The sequence below is a fragment of the Neofelis nebulosa genome, chromosome 3 (genome assembly GCF_028018385.1).
Source record: "Neofelis nebulosa isolate mNeoNeb1 chromosome 3, mNeoNeb1.pri, whole genome shotgun sequence".
Lineage (NCBI taxonomy): Eukaryota > Metazoa > Chordata > Mammalia > Carnivora > Felidae > Neofelis > Neofelis nebulosa.
Window position 1 is genome coordinate 16977062 of NC_080784.1, and position 22523 is coordinate 16999584.

The 22523-nt window shown below is 39.3% G+C and overlaps 1 protein-coding gene across 10 annotated transcripts in view; it reads right to left on the reverse strand.

Annotated features, from left to right (window-relative positions):
* Positions 1-21831, reverse strand: part of LRP2BP (LRP2 binding protein) — a 44566-nt gene extending 22735 nt beyond the window's left edge. Inside the window, exons 1-6 of one of the 10 annotated variants that reach the window (XM_058723413.1) lie at positions 20922-21831; positions 20714-20821; positions 13196-13286; positions 11795-11921; positions 10969-11081; positions 9168-9281 (exon numbers count right to left, since the gene is read on the reverse strand). In XM_058723413.1, coding sequence (XP_058579396.1) covers positions 9168-9281; positions 10969-11081; positions 11795-11921; positions 13196-13243 — 402 coding nt within the window. In that variant the 5' untranslated portion in view covers positions 13244-13286; positions 20714-20821; positions 20922-21831. Of the gene's footprint in view, positions 1-9167; positions 9289-10968; positions 11082-11794; positions 11922-12349; positions 12609-13195; positions 13972-20713; positions 20822-20921 lie in introns of those variants that run through there. The other 9 variants (XM_058723418.1, XM_058723417.1, XM_058723416.1 and 6 more) reach the window with 9 other exon arrangements.
* Between the last annotated feature and the right edge of the window lie 692 nt (positions 21832-22523).

The following is a 22523-nucleotide window of genomic DNA, read 5'->3' on the forward strand; positions in this document are numbered from 1 at the left end:
CTCACCACGCGTCCTGCTGATCACTTAGATTCCACCTACACCTGCCTAAAGAACCCAGAAAACCGCCAGAGGATTAGCAGAACGGAGTCTCCAGAGCCAAGCACAGACGAGAGGCCCACGGAAGAGGGTAGGAAGGGCGGCGAGGCGGTGCGCGCTCCACGGACTGGCGGGAGGGAGCTGGGGCGGAGGGGCGGCTCGCCGGCCAAGCAGAGCCCCCGAGTCGGGCTGGCAAAAGCGGAGGGGCCGGACGGACTGTGTTCCGACAGCAAGCGCGACTTAGCGTCTGGGAGGTCATAAGTTAACAGCTCTGCTCAGAAAGCAGGAAGGCTGGAGGACAAAGGGAGGGAGAGCTGCTGAGCCCACGGACGGCAGAGCTCAGCTTGGCGGGGAACAAAGGCGCTCGCCAGCGCCATCTCCCCCGCCCATCCCCCAGCCAAAATCCCAAAGAGAACCAGTTCCTCCCAGGGAACTTGCTCGCTCCGCGCAAACACGCAACTCTGTGCTTCTGCGGAGCCAAACCTCCGGCAGTGGATCTGACTCCCTCCCGCTGCCACAGGGCCCCTCCTGAAGTGGATCACCTAAGGAGAAGCGAGCTAAGCCTGCCCCTCCCGCCCCCGTGCACCTTGCCTACCCACCCCAGCTAATACGCCAGCTCCCCAGCACCACAAGCCTGGCAGTGTGCAAGTAGACCAGACGGGCCACACCACCCCACAGTGAATCCCGCCCCTAGGAGAGGGGAAGGGAAGGCACACACCAGTCTGACTGTGGCCCCAGCGGTGGGCTGGGGGCAGACATCAGGTCGGACTGCGGCCCCACCCACCAACTCCAGTTATACACCACAGCACGGGGGAAGTGCCCTGCAGGTCCTCACCGCTCCAGGGACTATCCAAAATGACCAAACGGAAGAATTCCCCTCAGAAGAATCTCCAGGAAATAACAACAGCTAATGAACTGATCAAAAAGGATTTAAATAATATAACAGAAAGTGAATTTAGAATAACAGTCATAAAATTAATCGCTGGGCTTGAAAACAGTATACAGGACAGCAGAGAATCTCTTGCTACAGAGATCAAGGGACTAAGGAACAGTCACGAGGAGCTGAAAAGCGCTTTAAACGAAATGCAAAACAAAATGGAAACCACAACGGCTCGGATTGAAGAGGCAGAGGAGAGAATAGGTGAACTAGAAGATAAAGTTATGGAGAAAGAGGAAGCTGAAAGAAAGAGAGATAAAAAAATCCAGGAGTATGAGGGGAAAATTAGAGAACTAAGTGATACACTAAAAAGAAATAATATACGCATAATTGGTATCCCAGAGGAGGAAGAGAGAGGGAAAGGTGCTGAAGGGGTACTTGAAGAAATTATAGCTGAGAACTTCCCTGAACTGGGGAAGGAAAAAGGCATTGAAATCCAAGAGGCACAGAGAACTCCCTTCAGACGTAACTTGAATCGATCTTCTGCACGACATATCATAGTGAAACTGGCAAAATACAAGGATAAAGAGAAAATTCTGAAAGCAGCAAGGGATAAACGTGCCCTCACATATAAAGGGAGACCTATTAGACTCGTGACTGATCTCTCCTTTGAAACTTGGCAGGCCAGAAAGGCTTGGCACGATATCTTCAGTGTGCTAAACAGAAAAAATATGCAGCCGAGAATCCTTTATCCAGCAAGTCTGTTATTTAGAATAGAAGGAGAGATAAAGGTCTTCCCAAACAAACAAAAACTGAAGGAATTTGTCACCACGAAACCAGCCCTACAAGAGATCCTAAGGGGGATCCTGTGAGACAAAGTACCAGAGACATCACTACAAGCATAAAACATACAGACATCACAATGACTCTAAACCCGTATCTTTCTATAATAACACTGAATGTAAATGGATTAAATGCGCCAACCAAAAGACATAGGGTATCAGAATGGATAAAAAAACAAGACCCATCTATTTGTTGTCTACAAGAGACTCATTTGAGATCTGAGGACACCTTTAGATTGAGAGTGAGGGGATGGAGAACTATTTATCATGCTACTGGAAGCCAAAAGAAAGCTGGAGTAGCCATACTTATATCAGACAAACTAGACTTTAAATTAAAGGCTGTAACAAGAGATGAAGAAGGGCATTATATAATAATTACAGGGTCTATCCATCAGGAAGAGCTAACAATTATAAATGTCTATGCGCCAAATACCGGAGCCCCCAAATATATAAAACAATTACTCATAAACATAAGCAACCTTATTGATAAGAATGTGGTCATTGCAGGGGACTTTAACACCCCACTTACAGAAATGGATAGATCATCTAGACACACAGTCAATAAAGAAACAAGGGCCCTGAATGATACATTGGATAAGATGGACTTGACAGATATATTTAGAACTCTGCATCCCAAAGCAACAGAATATACTTTCTTCTCGAGTGCACATGGAACATTCTCCAAGATAGATCATATACTGGGTCACAAAACAGCCCTTCATAAGTTTACAAGAATTGAAATTATACCATGCATACTTTCAGACCACAATGCTATGAAGCTTGAAATCAACCACAGGAAAAAGTCTGGAAAACCTCCAAAAGCATGGAGGTTAAAGAACACCCTACTAACGAATGAGTGGGTCAACCAGGCAATTAGAGAAGAAATTAAAAAATATATGGAAACAAACGAAAATGAAAATACAACAATCCAAACGCTTTGGGACGCAGCGAAGGCAGTCCTGAGAGGAAAATACATTGCAATCCAGGCCTATCTCAAGAAACAAGAAAAATCCCAAATACAAAATCTAACAGCACACCTAAAGGAAATAGAAGCAGAACAGCAAAGGCAGCCTAAACCCAGCAGAAGAAGAGAAATCATAAAGATCAGAGCAGAAATAAACAATATAGAATCTAAAAAATCTGTAGAGCAGATCAACGAAACCAAGAGTTGGTTTTTTGAAAAAATAAACAAAATTGACAAACCTCTAGCCAGGCTTCTCAAAAAGAAAAGGGAGATGATCCAAATAGATAAAATCATGAATGAAAATGGAATTATTACAACCAATCCCTCAGAGATACAAACAATTATCAGGGAATACTATGAAAAATTATATGCCAACAAATTGGACAACCTGGAAGAAATGGACAAATTCCTAAACACCCACACTCTTCCAAAACTCAATCAGGAGGAAATAGAAAGCTTGAACAGACCCATAACCAGCGAAGAAATTGAATCGGTTATCAAAAATCTCCCAACAAATAAGAGTCCAGGACCAGATGGCTTCCCAGGGGAGTTCTATCAGACGTTTAAAGCAGAGATAATACCTATCCTTCTCAAGCTATTCCAAGAAATAGAAAGGGAAGGAAAACTTCCAGACTCATTCTATGAAGCCAGTATTACTTTGATTCCTAAACCAGACAGAGACCCAGTAAAAAAAGAGAACTACAGGCCAATATCTCTGATGAATATGGATGCAAAAATTCTCAATAAGATACTAGCAAATCGAATTCAACAGCATATAAAAAGAATTATTCACCATGATCAAGTGGGATTCATTCCTGGGATGCAGGGCTGGTTCAACATTCGCAAATCGATCAACGTGATACATCACATTAACAAAAAAAAAGAGAAGAACCATATGATCCTGTCAATCGATGCAGAAAAGGCCTTTGACAAAATCCAGCACCCTTTCTTAATAAAAACCCTTGAGAAAGTCGGGATAGAAGGAACATACTTAAAGATCATAAAAGCCATTTATGAAAAGCCCACAGCTAACATCATCCTCAATGGGGAAAAACTGAGAGCTTTTTCCCTGAGATCAGGAACACGACAGGGATGCCCACTCTCACCGCTGTTGTTTAATATAGTGCTGGAAGTTCTAGCATCAGCAATCAGACAACAAAAGGAAATCAAAGGCATCAAAATTGGCAAAGATGAAGTCAAGCTTTCGCTTTTTGCAGATGACATGATATTTTACATGGAAAATCCGATAGACTCCACCAAAAGTCTGCTAGAACTGATACATGAATTCAGCAAAGTTGCAGGATACAAAATCAATGTACAGAAATCAGTTGCATTCTTATACACTAACAATGAAGCAACAGAAAGACAAATAAAGAAACTGATCCCATTCACAATTGCACCAAGAAGCATAAAATATCTAGGAATAAATCTAACCAAAGATGTAAAAGATCTGTATGCTGAAAACTATAGAAAGCTTATGCAGGTAATTGAAGAAGATATAAAGAAATGGAAAGACATTCCCTGCTCATGGATTGGAAGAATAAATATTGTCAAAATGTCAATACTACCCAAAGCTATCTACACATTCAATGCAATCCCAATCAAAATTGCACCAGCATTCTTCTTGAAACTAGAACAAGCAATCCTAAAATTCATATGGAACCACAAAAGGCCCCGAATAGCCAAAGTCATTTTGAAGAAGAAGACCAAAGCAGGAGGCATCACAATCCCAGACTTTAGCCTCTACTACAAAGCTGTCATCATCAAGACAGCATGGTATTGGCATAAAAACAGACACATAGACCAATGGAATCGAATAGAAACCCCAGAACTAGACCCACAAACGTATGGCCAACTCATTTTTGACAAAGCAGGAAAGAACATCCAATGGAAAAAAGACAGTCTCTTTAACAAATGGTGCTGGGAGAACTGGACAGCAACATGCAGAAGGTTGAAACTAGACCACTTTCTCACACCATTCACAAAAATAAACTCAAAATGGATAAAGGACCTGAATGTGAGACAGGAGACCATCAAAACCTTAGAGGAGAAAGCAGGAAAAGACCTCTCTGACCTCAGCCGTAGCAATTTCTTACTTGACACATCCCCAAAGGCAAGGGAATTAAAAGCAAAAGTGAATTACTGGGACCTTATGAAGATAAAAAGCTTCTGCACAGCAAAGGAAACAACCAACAAAACTAAAAGGCAACCAACGGAATGGGAAAAGATATTTGCAAATGACACATCGGACAAAGGGCTAGTATCCAAAATCTATAAAGAGCTCATCAAACTCCACACCCGAAAAACAAATAACCCAGTGAAGAAATGGGCAGAAAACATGAATAGACACTTCTCTAAAGAAGACATCCGGATGGCCAACAGGCACATGAAAAGATGTTCAACGTCGCTCCTCATCAGGGAAATACAAATCAAAACCACACTCAGATACCACCTCACGCCAGTCAGAGTGGCCAAAATGAAGAAATCAGGAGACTATAGATGCTGGAGAGGATGTGGAGAGACGGGAACCCTCTTGCACTGTTGGTGGGAATGCAAATTGGTGCAGCCGCTCTGGAAAGCAGTGTGGAGGTTCCTCAGAAAATTAAAAATAGACCTACCCTATGACCCAGCAATAGCACTGCTAGGAATTTATCCAAGGGATACAGGAGTACTGATGCATAGGGGCACTTGTACCCCAGTGTTTATAGCAGCACTCTCAACAATAGCCAAATTATGGAAAGAGCCTAAATGTCCATCCATTGATGAATGGATAAAGAAATTGTGGTTTATATACACAATGGAATACTACGTGGCAATGAGAAAAAATGAAATATGGCCTTTTGTAGCAACGTGGATGGAACTGGAGAGTGTGATGCTAAGTGAAATAAGCCATACAGAGAAAGACAGATACCATATGGTTTCACTCTTATGTGGATCCTGAGAAACGTAACAGAAACCCATGGGGGAGGGGAAGGGAAAAAAAAAAAAAAAGAGGTTAGAGTGGGAGAGAGCCAAAGCATAAGAGACTATTAAAAACTGAGAACAAACTGAGGGTTGATGGGGGGTGGGAGGGAGGGCAGGGTGGGTGATGGGTATTGAGGAGGGCACCTTTTGGGATGAGCACTGGGCGTTGTATGGAAACCAATTTGACAGTAAATTTCATATATTAAAAAATAAATAAATAAATAAATAAATAAATAAATAAATAAATAAAAATAAATAAAAAAAAATAAAAAAAAATAAACATTTAAAAAATTAAAAAAAAAAAATAAAGAGCACCTTGGGTTTTTAATGACTTAAAATTGATATAAAAATAAGAGTCTCTTGAAAATCTAACAGAAAATCAATTGAATAAAATAATTATAATACTTTCAATCCTATCTGAATTTGCAGGCAAAACAATTGTGGAGGATCTGAATCACTCGAGACCAATTTTTTTTTTTTCACCAGATATTTAAACGTTGGAGTGTATCATTGAAATAATAAGAATAGTAATACTACTACTTAAAATAAATAGGCTTTATCTTACTATGATTTATCTTGTTTAAAATATTTTGTAGAACGAATTTTAATACTATTCCCCCAAAACTGCTTTATTAATTGAGGATGAGAAAAGATTCATAAGATCAGTATGTCAATTTACATTTTTGATTTTATTTAGTACATATCATAGGATATGATGGTCACAGAGATTAGGTGGTAACTGCCTTGAAGAGTATGGTTAAATGGACTCATGATTGGTGTTAAGATTGCTGTTCTCTAGGTTTCTCTAGTTATGACTTAGAAGTGCCCGGCTGCCTCCATATACAGCACAGTTAATGGGTGGCCATGCCAAGCCTACATCAGTTAGTATGCTGAAATGTGCAAAGAGATGACTGCGTAAGCTGGATCCAGGGTACTGAAGGAGGTTTCGTAACATTGCTCATGTCTCTCCCTCCCTCTGAATGCCATTCCTTCCTTACCTTATATGCTGTGCTTCTCTTCTAAGCGTCGGCGGAATCTCCCCTGACCCCACGTTTGTGCCTCACACACGTATCGTCTCAATCCAGGACTCACAACTGCACTCATAGTTATTCTCAAACTATGCGTTCCTTTTCATACTTACCTTTGCTTCTCCAGCATCTCAGACTGTTCCTTCCTCGTTAATGTTTGTGGAAGGAAAGAGTGAGTGAATAATGCAGTGAATCCAACTAAATAAACCAGGGTCGGATAAATCACAAGAGTAAGCACATACCTCGGGGATTGTAGAGTAGGTGCTCAGAGTGCAAAAAATAGGAAGGGATTTTTTAAGCTGCTTTCGTGTCCTTCAAGGCAATTCCAAGGATGACGACCACCCCTGCGAATGGCACCAGTGCACAAAGAAACTCCACTGTCTCAAATAGTAGGACTTGTGTGTATTTTAAGCAACAGGTTTGTAGGTGAACTAGATGTGGACTCCAAGGGATCGAGAGATGCCGACTAAACATCTAGGAAGTGGGAGGCATTTGTCTGTATGGATCTCAGAATGAGGTTCTGGTGTGAAGACAATTTGGAAGTCTTTTAAAAGTCTAGGTAATGTCAGCCATGGACTGAATGAGCTTAGGGAGAGAGAGCAGAAGAGGGCAGCAAGGGCCTAGGTTCTGACACACTTCAACATCTAGAAGAGAAGCCGCTAGCAAAGGTGACAGAGGATTGGCTACAAAGAGGCAAACAGGGAAAATTGTATTGCCAACACCTAGAGGATGGTGGAAAGAGGTATGTACAGTGTGAGTGAGAATCAGACAAAATAAAGATGTTTCAAAGAGGGTTCAGATTGGATTGAGAACAATGTAGTCATGGATTCCACGTTACTACACTTTTTTAATTTTTGTTTTTTTAAAGAGAGAGAGTATGCAAGCAGGGTAGAGGGGCAGGAGGAGAAAGAGAGAGAATCCTAAGCAGGTTCCACACTGAGCGTAGAGCCCAACGTGAGACTCAATCCCACAACCCGAGATCATGACCTGAACCGAAATCAAAGACTTGGACCCTCAACCAACTGAGCCACCCCATGTTACTACACTTTTAACAGGTTAAACTGTAAACGGGTTAAAATAAAATATCTTGCATTTAATGCAAATATTTGTTTCATCATTCACTTATTTCATCATATGCTATGATTCTAAAAGAGTAAAAATTAAGTATTTCAGGAATTATAGTTCCCATCATTAATTTTATACAAGATAAAATCAGGAAAGAAAACACTCATCAAATGCTTACTACATGTGCCTTGTGTTATTTTACATGTTGTTCAATTTCATTAACAACTACATGACTTAGGTTGATGGTTTTTATTTTGCATGTTGGCTCCAGTGGATTGAACTGGTAATGTAATCTTAAAGCTTTGTATTGATAAAAGTTCTGAAGCTATGTCTGGATTCAGCTAGAAGGGGGGCCATGATCAATTTTCAAGGTTGGCCATGGCCAAGGAAGGAGGAGGAAATGACAGATGTATCTCAAACTTATGTTTATTTATTTTCATTTTACAAATGAAACTAAAGCCCAGAATCCCATAAGGAATAGAGAAAATTGTCATACTGATCTCCAAACCTCATAGCTTAGTTTATTCTTTCTTTTATCTGCAAACATTTACAAATAAATGAGGCCTAGAAATATTATTGATATACATTAATTTCACCATTATTAAAATGATAATGTAGATTATATTTATTGACAAAGACAAGGACATTCAAAATACATTGTTAGGTGAAAAAGGATATTAAAAACCATTATGTATAGTGTAGTCCTGCATTGAAAAAGTGTGTGCGATGTGCCCACACGTACAAACATATATATGTGTATATATAATTTTTTGCATGGGACAATACATGGAAGAATATACTTTAAAATAATAACAGTGTTGGGGCGCCTGAGTGACTCAGTCGGTTAAGTGTCCGACTTTGGCTCAGGTCATGATCTCACGGTTCATGAGTTCGAGCGAGTTCAAGCTCCACGTCGGGCTCTGGGCTGACCGCTCAGAGCCTGGAGCCCGCTTCAGATTCTGTGTCTCCCTCTGTCTGTCCCTCTGCCGCTTGCACTCTGTCTCTTGCATCGTCTCAAAATAAACATCAAAAAAAATTTTTTTAAATAATAACTGTTCATATTTGATAGTAGAATTTGGTGATCCTATTTTTACTTATTTTTTAACTTTTCTCCATGTTCGTGTAGTTTTGGAATAACTTTTAAACATAAAGGAAAACATTTTAAAACGAAAGTGTCATTGACAGTCAATGGTAGCAAGGAGGGGGCAAAAAGAAATACTGTCTTTCACATATATGTAAAAATGACTACTGCTATCCTTTAAATGCTAAAAGGATAGATATTATTGAAAGAAAAGTACAGAAATATAATATTAAAATATAAATAACCTTAATCATCTCAAAAACCCATTAACAATGAAATCTTAAACATTGTGAACGAAACAGTAACTTACAGCGTCTGTAGGTGTCCCCAGCCCATCATAATACATTACTCCTAGCTGGTAAGTTGCTTGATGGTCTTTTTCCTTGATTTCTTCAAACTGTTCTAATGCTTCTTCATACCATCCCTACGAGCTCCCAGGAAATATTGAATTATTTTTATTATTACCTTAAAGTCATCACAAACATTTAATTCCCACCTAAATCTAGCTAGGAGCATCAAATATAGCAAAAGACAGCAACACACTTATGGAATTTGGAAGTAAGGCATCAACAGCAATCAGCACACCATAAAACCAATTAAATAGGCCTAAATATGACAATAGAGGGAAGTGACTAGGAAAAATCTGGGTGAGACTCTCTTTTGTTTTTATTCTTACATTTGGATATTGCCAAACCTCTCTCAAAATGATAGCCTAACCCTCTGCTCAATCCATGCTGCCATATGACCTGCCACTCCTAGTCTGAGACACTGCAGAGCTGGGGCCAGGGCATCAGAGAAGATGTGCACATCAGAATAGCCACCATTATTAAATATCCACTATTATTATAACTCATGGCTGCCAATGTTGCAATTCTCCAGCTAGGGAGAAGACATGGAAAAACAAATGTGATTCTCTAAAATTTTTTCTCCTATACTTCCTACAGAAACCTACATGTTGGGGCACCTGGGTGGCTCAGTGGATCAAGTGTCCTCTCTTGGTTTCAGCTCAGGTCATGATCTCACAGTTTCATGGGTATGAGCCCTGCATCGGGCTCTGTGCTGGCAACGTAGAGTCTCCTTGGGATTCTCTCTCTCTCCCCACCTCTCTTTCTGCCCCTCCCCCTGCTCATGCTGTCTCTGTCTCTCTCAAAAATAAATAAAAAAAAAATAATAATAAAATAATTCATGTTTTAAGGCTCCTCAGCAGTTACAATCTGATAACAACTATGCTAAGGTGTAAGGCACTAATATGGGGCTAATGTCTTAATCCATCAGGGAAAATGTCCTATACTAAAGAATGAATCATTTGTAATCGTGGAAAGAAAGTCTGCTACTGAACTGGAAAGTTATTACTCAGGAAGAGCAGACCAGAGAAAAACAACTTCTGGAAGACACAAAAACAACTGAATTCCTTTTTCTCATAAACTCGAATTAATCAACAATTTCATAAAATTAATAAAAACATCACCAAAATACTAGCAAATACTAATTTTAAAGAACACATAATGAGTTAGAGACCTAGCTATTAAGACTCATTGTCCCTTCTGGCTAATGTTTGGCCTAGATGTGAGAAAGCTGGAAAAGTCAGAATACTCTATATGAAGGAAGAGAAGGGAGGAAATAGAAGTTTATTTTGAGAGAGAGCTTGTGTACATTTATGAGTTTATTTTGAGAGGGAGCTTGTGAGCATGAGCACTCACAGGGGGAGGGGCAGAAAGAGAGAATCCCAATCAGGCTCCACTCTGTCAGCACAGAGCCCTATGCAGGGCTTGATCCCCATGAACTGTGAGATCATGACCTGAGCCAAAATCAAGAGTTGCTCACTCAACTGACTAAGCCATCCCAGGTGCCCCTAAAAATTATATTTTTAATTTATAGTGTGAGAATGGATTTCATACCAAAATGACTCTTACAAATGACTTTCATTAGAATGACTTTTGTGAAGGAAGGTCAGATATCTCCTTAATATATTATACTTAAAGGCACAACCATAATCTAAGGAATTTAACAGAATTCCCTTTGTATAACAATGTAAGGAACTCTACAGGAAATTTTGCTCTGAGGATCCAACAACAGCATTATATGAAATGAAAACAAACAGGAAATGATACCTCTTCAAAATACAGTTGACCTCGTAGGAAATATGCCATAGCATCCCCCCGTCTTATTCTTTCCTTCAAGAGCTGCAATGCCTTATCCACCAAATTAGCATGGCCGTAATGATCTGATTTTAAAAAGGTGAAGAATTCCATCTTTAGCCTTACGATACGAATTGTCTCTCTTGAACACATGAATTATAAAGAACTCATCTGCCACTTGTTTCTACTAGTTTCCTTCTTAGTTCTCATTTGTGAAACTGGCCTCCTTAGTTCAAGGAAGAAGCATGATCATGGTACCTTACCCCGTGCCTTGTATAATCCTGAAATATTTATTGGTTGGTTTCCAAATTAACCCTGTTTACTACTAGGCAGGTGCTCTAGCAATGCAGTGTGCGTGTGCAGTTCTTCAGGCAAAGCTACTCTGTGGATGAGTGAAATTCTTAATTTGAGCCTTCATTAGAACTACTCTAACCAAATGAGCTAGACACCATCCCCAAATTAATATTAAGTGTACAGAAACCAGTGGTAGCTTTAAATGCCATTTCAAAGTAAAGTGTGGCATTGCCACTTCTTTAATAGAAGTGACATCTGGCTTCTCTTTTCCAGAAGGCTGTCCTAAAGTCCTGAGAGTAAAACCAGGTTTGGGATCTGATTAGGAGACTTGTCCACTCACGATTTGCTACCACATAAGCAGTAATTCCTCAGATTCTTACAGGAAAGCTAAAAAGGACCATAAAGTTAACTGCTTCCTTGACAGCAAGTAAGACTCCTATTTCTTGTCTTTTTTGCTCTGGTGTACTGAATTGCCTTTTAGTGAGAATATTATAAGAATTTGTACCAGTCTTTTCCTTCCTCCACTGGAAGAATTTTGAGTTCTTAGCACCATACTGGGAGAGAGCGGTATAAAAGGGGTTCTTGGGCAACTTTTCACTGGTCAACTTCATCCTGTTTTGACAATGTGTATTCTGCAAAAAAAGAATGAAAGACGGGATGGTAGAAATATCTTCCTCCAGAAAAATGCAAAAATGCTCCATTCTCGCTTGGCACTCGTTATAAAAAACAACCTCCCTGCACTTGCCTAGCGATAGGGGGCCAAACGACCAGCTGGGAATGTATTCTTTCTGAGGAGCCCAGGGCTGTCCATAGCTATGAGAGGCACAGTCATCCTGGATGCCTGTGTCCACAGCGTCGGGCTAACGATGAGCGCTGTTTGCAAGTCCTGTCTGGCTCTGAGTTCACGTGCTGCGGTGTGGGCCAGGTCACTACCACACCTGCCACCAGTAGGAATTGGTGACACCTCCCATAGATACAGTTCTCGTGCGCTGGTACTTTGCCTTCTAACTGCAGCTCATGACACTTACTCATCTCGAATTAAAGCATGTGTCCTTTTTACCTGGGAATACACTTTATTTTAGCTGTGTTGTTCAGTTTTATCTTCCCGTCTGTACTGGACTGCCATGTTTTAAGATGGATCACAGTTGGATGGGAAATCGCAGCCTTCATTAAAATGTAGAGGCCACATCATTTGGGATGAAGGAGTCCAGGTTGGCCTAGGCTGAGGGTAGTGAGACAGCAAACTCTGTTGTTGCTATGCTTTTTTGTTTACTCCTTGGCATTCTGTTACAGCTGACTTTTCACCAATCAGGAACAAGCTTCCAGGAAAGGTTCCCGATTGGTGGTGAAGAGAAGAATTCAGGAGACCTTTAGTGTGATTGGAAAGCTACATTCATACTATTATGTGAAACTATTTTGGAAAATAAATTGCTTCATTTATGAGAATGAAGTGCAGAAAAGGGGCATAATTCAGCATAGTAGGAAGGAAAAAATCACAGCAGTATCTTTGTTATTTTGGAAGAGGCATTGAATCATTTGAAAAGTCAACTTCCTCATCTGGGGTTTGGACTATAAGCAGTTTCAACTAGAGGAGTTCCAAATGCCTGTTGCTAGATAGATAACATTTTTTGATTATCTGATTCCAAACATCTCATGTTGACATTAGTGAATATGAAAGTTTCCAATGAGCTTTGGGGTGAAACAATAATAGAGTAATTAGAAGAAAGCCGATCCAAATAGGATGATGTAGATAGCATTATCAATTTACAGAAAAACTGGTTATAGAAGTTTTTATTTTACTGAAGTCATTAAACCTGTGTGCTACTGTATCCAAAAAGGCTAAGAAAAAACTTGGCATGTTCAGGAAGGCCACTGGACGGAAATGAAGCAAATCAGAAAACAATACCTTACCTCCTTTGAACTCACGATGCTCTCTGTGGCTACAATACTGCATAAGGTTTTTGTTGTTGTAGCTTGAAAGAAGAGTCAGAGAGGGTCTAGAAAACATAAGCAAAGACTGAACTCTTACTTAAACGCCAGCTATTGTTCTTCTGAGTGCGTTACAGGCACCAACTCCTACAAAACTTTATGACATAGGAGCTATTATGAGGCCCATTTAACACAAGAGGACACTGAGGAGGGTAAGTAACTTGCCAAAGGTCACAGGGCTAGGAGGTGGGACAATTGGGACACCCCAGGACCTCTGTGCCTCATCATTACTCTATACTGTTCTCCAAAAACTGGGACTGACATGATTTTTTTAAATGCCAGGACTCCTGTAAGAGGATACCCCCCAAATTTAGTACTTTTTAGTTTTAGAAAATGTGATATGAGAAGATTTTCAAAAGGAAAGTATGAGTTTATTTCTGTCAAATCTTGGGATTAGATATAAAATCATTTGAAACTTGACAACTGTTTGCATGACATGCTGTGAATTTAGAAAATTCTCTAATTAATTGGTGATCTGAAAGAAGTCCACAGTTTTAAAGGGAAGGGCTGGTGTAGCGGATGCTGACGGTGCCCTTCCCAGGTCCTCTTTACTGGCACCCCCCCCCCCCGTCTCTAGCAGCTGTGAGTGTTAATTGAAAATAATTCCCAGCTGTTCCTTCTTTCTTTGTCCCCCTGCCAAACATGAGTCCCCTCACTCCTGGACACTTTGCTCCTTCTTTCTTGGAGACAGACCACGGGCCTGAGCATTTGGAAGGCCAGCTCCTATTGAGACACAGTCTGCCATGAGTCTTGAGCATTCTGGCACATCCTTGCTGGGTATGTCAAGAGCACGACTGTAAAAGCCATGACTGCTTTTTACATGGGCCATTTCTCAGGGTTGTTTGCAGAGAGTAACCTTGAGAGCTAAGGCGGTATCTCCCCACAGACAAAAAACAGGCTTACTTTTATAAAAAGTACTGAATCCCTCCTCTCTCCTCCCTCCTCCAATGCTTAGTTCTCCTCTCTTACAAGGCAGCCTACTGAATTACAGGCATCCATCTTGGGTCCTTTGTATCACCTCTGTGGGATTAGGGGTCATGGGGAACCCACCTCAGCATCGTGCTGACACTCTGGCTCTTGCTTTTGCCAGGAGCGATAAAGTCATTTATCTCTGACCCGGGAGTCTTGTGTGTTCTGCCAACATCCATGAAACAGGCTAGCTTGTTAGTTGTAAGTAGGGTATAAACCTCAGGCCCTGCACAGTTCTTGGTACCCCTTCGCCCCAAGGTGAGATGAACTCAGAAGTGTGATATGTTCTCTCTGAGATCAGAATGAAGCTAGTTGCCATCCGAGCCCACATTCCTACTTAGCGTTTCCTCCTTGCCAGATTGTAGTGCTTTCACTTCCTCCTCCTGAGAGCACGCCTCAGCCTATCACTTGAATAAAAATCCCCAGCTCAGACTATGCTTCTAGGAAACCTGACCTCATACAACAGAGGAGTATGGAGGAAGAGGCATTTTATTCCTTTCTAAAATTGTCATAATAAAGGATAACTTCCCTTCCAATGAAACGTTAGACACACTATACTGTGCCTAGTATGTATGGTGTAGTATGTGAATTTTTGGATAAAATAATATATCATTGGTAAGAGAACTAAAATTAGCCTAATGATGAATAACTAATTATTCTGGATGCTGGGTGACAGGAAGGTAAGACAGATTTGAGAGCAGGGTAGGTCTACAGAGACTGGAGAGGTAAGTTCCAGCTACTTCTGTAACAGCAGAGTCATGCCAAATAGAACTGCAGGACAGAGCTGTCTCCTGAGGACTAGATGAAGTGAAATGACTATTTCTTTAAGATCCAGGCAGGTTGGGGCTCCTCTGTGGTTATGCCTTAGCAGGGAATCGAATCAGAATGGAAATAAAAAGAAATGATAAACTTGAAAAATCAGGGAAAAGAGACAAGTGTTTAGAACAGACTAGATTGCAGTAACTAAAAAGAGGTACTACAAGTGAGAAATCATTAAGGCTTAATTATGATGCCAAAAGACTTCTATTTAATTTTTTAAAAAATTAAAAAAGAAAAACTGAAAAGCTGGATATAAAAGAACTGGTGGATAGATGTGTAAAGAATGAAAAACAGTACAATTAACATTCATTGGCTGCCATTTAATGTTTAAAAGGTATATTACCTGTAAGGCTCCTGTATGTTCCTCCTCTTTAGACTCCTCCTTTTTCCCCGCTTCCCCCCACCCTATTCAAACACCCCCCCCCCCCATTCTCCCCATAAGCTCTTTTTCCGTGTTTCTTGGCCATTCGTATTTCTCTTCTGTTAAGTATCTGCCTTTGTGTTGTTTGTCTTAATGATTTGTAGTTCTTCATACCTCAGGCGTGTCTCTTATAAATAGGATACATTTAGATTTGTTGATTCTTTTTTATACCCAGGCGGATACTCTTTGATTATTACTGGTACGTTTAGTTCTTTTACAATTATTTTAATCACTATTGAGTTGGAATTATTTTGTACTTTTCAGTTCATCTGCCTTATTCATGCTTCATTTTCTCTTTTGTTGCCTTCTGTTGGATTTATTGAATTGACTAGGTATTTATTTTGCTTTGGAAATGTTGAACTTCCTGAGCCTTGGGTTGGGGTCTTTCAACACTTCTAAAAAATTCTCAGATATAATGCATTTGTGTTAGTTTCAGTTTCCTAGAGCTGCCGTAACAAATTACCACAAACTTTGTGGCTTAAAACAGCAAACATTAATTCTTTCATAGTTCTGAAGGCTGGAAGTCCAAAATCGATGTGCTCTCAGGGCCATGGTCTCTCTGGTTCTAGGGAAGACACCATCCCAGATTTCCTTCCTAGCTGCTGGTGGTTGCTGGCAATCTAACTGCTCCAACAAGGTCCAGACAGTCCATTTGGATTTTGGCAAAATCACGTTCCATCCTTGGAGAATCTTGGGTTCTGTTGCACCAGGTAGCCCTTAAGAAAGTACCTTTTCCTTCTGTGTTGATCATACACTCAACCCAGTATACACATCTGGGTTGGCTTGATACTTCATTCATGTAAAAATTTGTATCTTTGCAACTCCTAAATAGCAATTCTCATCAAAGTATCCCTTCCTCTTTAAAATTTTTTTTAGGTAAAGATGCAAACCTTTGGGAATGTGATAAAATTGTCTAAAAATGGCTTGTAAATTATTTATGGACTAGCAAAAGGTAATTTAAATGTAAAACTGCTGTGAAAATGAATTTAAGTATATTAAATAGTGTCTTTTATGGGTTATTCTTGTGTTCCTGTGTAGAAAAGAGTTCGCCTAGCTGGCATGAGACTGCCATCTTTGTTTGTTTATTCTAATTTTTTTTAGTGTCTATTTATTTTGAGAGAGAAAGATCATACGGGCAAGAGCAGAAGGGCAGAGAGAGACAGAGAGAGAGAGAAAGAGAGAGAGAGAGAGAGAGAGAGAGAGAGAGAGAGAGAGAGAGAGAGAGAATCCCAAGCAGGCTCCACACTATCAGTTCAGAGCCTGATGTGGGGCTCAGACTCACAAACCGCAAGATCATGACCTGAGCTGAAATTGGGAGTTGGATGCATAACTGACTGAGCTACCCTGGCACCCCGAGGCTGCCTTCTTTAGAAAGGCATCCTGACAAGGTTGGTCCTGTTGGCATTTGGGAATTTGACACTCGAGTTGTCCCCCAGCTGACAAGACCAGTTTGCACTGTTTCTGTTGCTTATATAAACAACGTGATGATGTATGGTGAATATGTTTTCCTTCTGGAATTCTGTAATTTTAGTATTTGGAGAGGATGCCTACATGACCAGCCTGCAATAAAAACATTGGGTCCTGAGTCTCTAATGGGCTTATTGAGGCAGAAACATTGCACAAAACATCCTGCATTATTCACTGCTGGAGAAAGGAACACATTGGCATATTTCTTCTTGGAAGTGGGTGATCCATAGGCCTGTGCATGGATTTCTCCAGACTCCACCTGTTTTTTTTTTCTTTGATGATCCAATGTATATCCTTTTCACTGTAATAAACTTGAGCCATGAGTACAACCATGTGCTAAGTCTTAGACTATGTATCTTAGATACACAGCATCTTAGACTATGTTGTAAAAATGTGAGCCTACACATTTCATGGAACTCTTGGTCAAGTTTTAAAAATCTCTGTTATTTTTTGTTCTTAATTTAATTATTTTTGCTGATGTTTCTGATGAGCTTTTTTGACACTTAATGGTTGGCTTAACCCAGTACTAAAATAATGAATAACTATCTTTAACTAAAGAACTTCAGGTCCAACACTGAAGTTCTTGTCATAATAGATAAATAGTTACTGGTGCCCATAAATAACTGTTCTGGGAAAAAATGCAAAGGACTGTGTTTACTGTTATTGTTCCTTTCATTACTGTTGTCTCATACTCATTAAAAAAAAAAAAGTAGCATTCATGTATTAACTGGAAGCATAATCTGTACATATATGAGGGAAACTTAGAAAAGAACATTATAATTATTACTGAAATCTCAAAAGACAATATTGAATCGGGTGGTAGTCTTCTGTTTTTTCTTTATTTTTTTCCTCCTTCTAGTTAGGTCTATTTGCTTATTTAAAATAAAAACCCAGTTAGAGCTTTTTCCATGCCCTTCCTTTTGGGTGTGGCAAATTTACATCATGCCCTGAAATGAGAGGAAAAAAAAAAAAGTGTGGGAAAAGATAGGATGTCTTTCATTACCAGAGAAGCACTGAGTGGGAGAGCCTGGTAGCTTTTTCATTTTTCTGCAATTTACCATGCATTCTGTGAGTATATAAGCTATTCTTGGAAAGACTGATTTTTAAAAAAATTTTGGTAATTATGTGGGATTCGAATGCCTCATCTGTCCTGTTCCTGCTGTGTGAAAACCTTTTTTGGCCAGTTAGAGCTACAAGGGCCTTTCCTGAGGGGATTCACTCAACATCCAGAGGCAAATGAATATAAATATTATTTAGTGACTGTATATTTATTTTCTGGATTTATAGAAGCTTATCCATATGAAGAGTTGATGCTATTATGGATACAGATAACACTCTGGAATGATTTATTTCCAGGGGTCAGGTAATAAAATATCTGAATAAATTTTTAGTGTATAAAAATGGCTTGTCACTCTCAAAGTGTGGTCACGGTTGAGACAAGAAACAGTTATAAGGTGAAATGACAAAAATCTGTAACAACCCAAATTTAAATTGACCTGCTGTCCTAATGACTATAAGGGTCACATCAAACAAGGAAATTGGATTAATCTTTTATAAAATAATCCTGAGCAGACCCACAAGGTTTCTTGTCCCCACCCTATGACTTAGACAATGTATAGGCAACAAATAATACCATCATCTCACACCTATTTCTCCACTCCATTGGGTAAGAGATCAGATTTCATGAAATCCTAAATATCAATATTGATCTAGGTAATTTCTGTGCTTAATGGCATTTACACAAGGAACTCTCAAAGTGTACTGGTAACTTAGTTTTAAAAAAAGACTAAGCATGAAATTTATATTATCATTTTTACCTGTATAAGATAACTGGATAATAAAAAATGATTTATTAGATGATTTGGGGAATGGTGTCAAAAGTTTGAAATTCAGTTGTTTTATTTAAAAAATGCATATTATTGGAAGTGGGTAGAAAACAGAATATTAGATATATGCTTTGAGTGTATATTCGCTTAGAATTTATTTCAACATCATCTGCTACACTTGTTCTAATTTTTTAATTTACTTGTTGTAATTATTTAATTAGTAAAATGAACATTTTATCTATATTTTTCTCCTCTTAGGAAAAAAGATTAACTTGGATAGGATGTTAACAAATTGTGACAAATCTGAGTTACTGTAAAAAATGAATTTCAACTTTCTACACTAGATAAATGATATGTCAAATATATCAAGTAGCCATGGAGCTATGGCCTCCAGAAAGAAATAGAATGCGTTCTGTTCAGCTACTCTCTTTATATTCCTTAAATGAAAGAAATCGGTTGTGCAATAAATGCTTGTATTGCATGCATTCATTGTGGTTGGTCAGTTAAACAAGAATCAATGTAAAATCAATAGAGTATACAAGCATACCACATACATTTTAACTTAAAACATTTTATATTACTTTCCAATCTTTTCATGTAGGATCAGAAGCTTTTTCTTTAAATAGAAGTTGAATGTGAGAGTTTATACAGTTACCTTTCTTTCATAAACCAGATGCATGTGAATTCCATTTGATGTTTCTTTCAAATGGAGCAGGAGTTTAAAAATGCCCATGAAACGGCCTGAGCATAGAGCCATTTCTCCTCAGCTTTTACAGCTGATTTATCCTCACCTAGTTTGAAAGCATTTTTCTTGAGATTTGATGATTTCGAAAGCATTTAGTTTCCTTACAAATTATAGCTCTCACCTCTCATTTCACCAGTTATATAATATTTAATTATATATTATAATAATCCTTATAGGTGTGGAAAAAATTCAAAGTGCTATGAGCCCAAGTAACTGAACATTTAAGACAACAGCCTGGTAAAACTAGTGATCAATGGGCAGTGTGTTTTGCAGAGGAACTGAAGGAACTAGGTAGTGATTGGTTGTGAAAATTTTGTGAGATTTTTTTTCTTTGTTTGACTAAACCTAGCTTCATAAGCTTTTAGATATCTTCTGTCATTACTGTATTTGGAAAGAGGGTTACTTAAAAGTGAAACTATTTGAATGAAAACTTCAATAGCTGTGGTCTACAGAAAGATGGTTTAAGTGGCCTCAAGTCTTCCTTTTTAAAATGAACTTCATATTTTTAGAATAACTTGAGATTTACAGAAAGTTGCAAAGGGAGTACGGAGAACTGTCCTGCTCAATTTTCCCTATCATTTTTGTTTTTGGCCAAATAATCTCAAAAATTTTTTTATTTGAATATAGCTGATGTTACATTAGTTTCAGGTGTACAACTTAGTGATTCAACCTTGCTATACATTTCACTGAATGAAAGAGTTGTTTTTCTATGGATTTTAATATCTATGGATATTCTCTAAGGACTTTCTTTTGCCTTAAAGAAGCCGATCTCAGTAACTTCAAATCTACCAACGATAACCAAAATTCTTTAAAATTTAGATATAAGAATGTGGCCTCTGGGGTCAAATGGCCTGAGTGAGTTCAGCTCTACCCCCTAATAATGATATGACTTTAGGTAAGGTATTGAACCTCTCCAAGCCTCCATTTCATTTCCTATAAAATGGAGAAGATAATAATACCTATCTGTATGAATCTTGGGGCACAGCAAGTCTCAATGTCAGTTTATTTTAATAAATTGGAATAGACGTTAGTGGTCATTTAATATACTTTCTTTTCCATCACTGCTGTATGTGTATCATATACTGCAAGGAGACTGAATTGCACATAGTTCTAGTAGCACTGGAAGATATTTTACACTCCTGAGAAATACTCTTTCCTTCATGGACTACCTAACAAACTCCTACTCACCTTTCAAGACTCAGTCCACATATCTTGCATTCATTCGGTCACTTCGTCATCATCCAACATTTTTTATAAACACTCACTCTAAATGGCATCCTCCTTCTGGAGACACATCTACCAGCGAAGTAAACATAAATAACATTAACACTGCTTGAAAGAGTGCCTGTTGAATATGCATCTCAGATCATCTTCCTCTTCAGAAAACTCATCCCACCTGCTACACGTTCAGAAATAACTCCAGCTGCTTGCTCATAAGATAGTATTTCTTCCCCAAATGTATTTCTTCTGTGTATTTTTGTGCTCCGCCAGCTTTGTTCAGTTTTTAGAAAGCTTTTAAGCTCGTTATTAACAGTAAGCCAGATACTTAGCTGAGACATCGTTTTTCTGAACCATATTGTGAGCAATGGACAAGTAGGAAGTGATTAAAGGGAGAAAAGCTTTTTAACAACTACTCACAAAATTCCCTTTCCTCGTGAAACTTACATACATAACAAAAAGTTAACAATAATTACCAGACTTAACACGTGCTGAATAGAATCTTGTTTTAAATAAAATGGATGTAATATGGAGGCACATGCATCACACAGATATCCCATTGCATATGTTAACTGCAATATAATGTTTAGAACTCTAAGAACTCTGACAATACCTTACATCATTTAAGAATTCGTGAAAATGAACATCTGTGCAAACCTGAAGCTTAATTAAATGCTTTAAAAAAAAGTGCTCACCTAATTGATAAACATGCATGGAAAAGGGAAATTGGCAGTAAGTTCATGTGTTCTCACATATCTCTAACATTCTTCAAATATCATAAAAATATTTTGAATAATTTCAATATAAAAAATACAGAACACAAGCACTGTTCTAGGTGTTTGAACATAAGTATATATGCACACTTATGTTCAGGTACGCATATGAACAAGAACGTGTAAAACTACCCTTGGGTCAGTGCCTAAGTATAATACATTTACGACTGCAAAATTATTTTACGGCTCTAATTATGAAATAAAAAGGACTGTAACCAAAATTAGAACTACAAGGCCGCTCAAAGACTTGTCCTCTAAAAGCATAATAATAAACACAAACTCTTTATCAGCCCTACTCTCAAAGGAATCAGTAGGAAGGAAATCACTGAGCTTGAATTTTAAACTAGATTATAATCTTGGGGCCGGGGGGGAAGGGTTTAGGAAAATATAGTCAAGAGATTACAGATGTGGCCGAAGGCTACAATTTGAAGTCAGGAAGTCTGTTTCTAAAGTTGCACAAAAAGGTATGACTCAAGCTGAACAGAATGAAGAGCTCCAGGAAAGCCCTTCTCCACCCCCACCCACCCCTCTCACTCTCTGAGCAGCTGGGAGGTCCTGCCTGCCCGGCCGCGGAGGAGCAGCCCCGTACATAGGTCACAAACGTTCGTGGCCTGGGTCCCTTCGTCTGTCCTTGAACACTCCCCACAGTGAGTGTTAGGGCTGACACGTGTCCTCGTCCCTTAAGCAAACCCAAGGTTAATGGCCTGGCCACTCAACCTTTTCACAGGCGACAACCTCAGGGGCGTGCTTTAACCTTTCTCTAGGAGGGGACCTATGGCCACGGTTCGCTTATTTTACAGATTTCCCAGTATGGGCGTGGTGTCACAGAAAAGGTCCGGTTTGACAAATTATTTAATTTTGGGGGGTGGTCGGAGCAGCCCTTGCTCTAAAACTCATCACTTTAGTTCACGTTAACCCTGCCGGCTCTCGCTTTCCGCCCTAAAAGTCTAGAGCGAGCGTGACAGGCGAGCGGGGGCGGGGGGAGGGGGTGGGGTCCGAATTTGAAC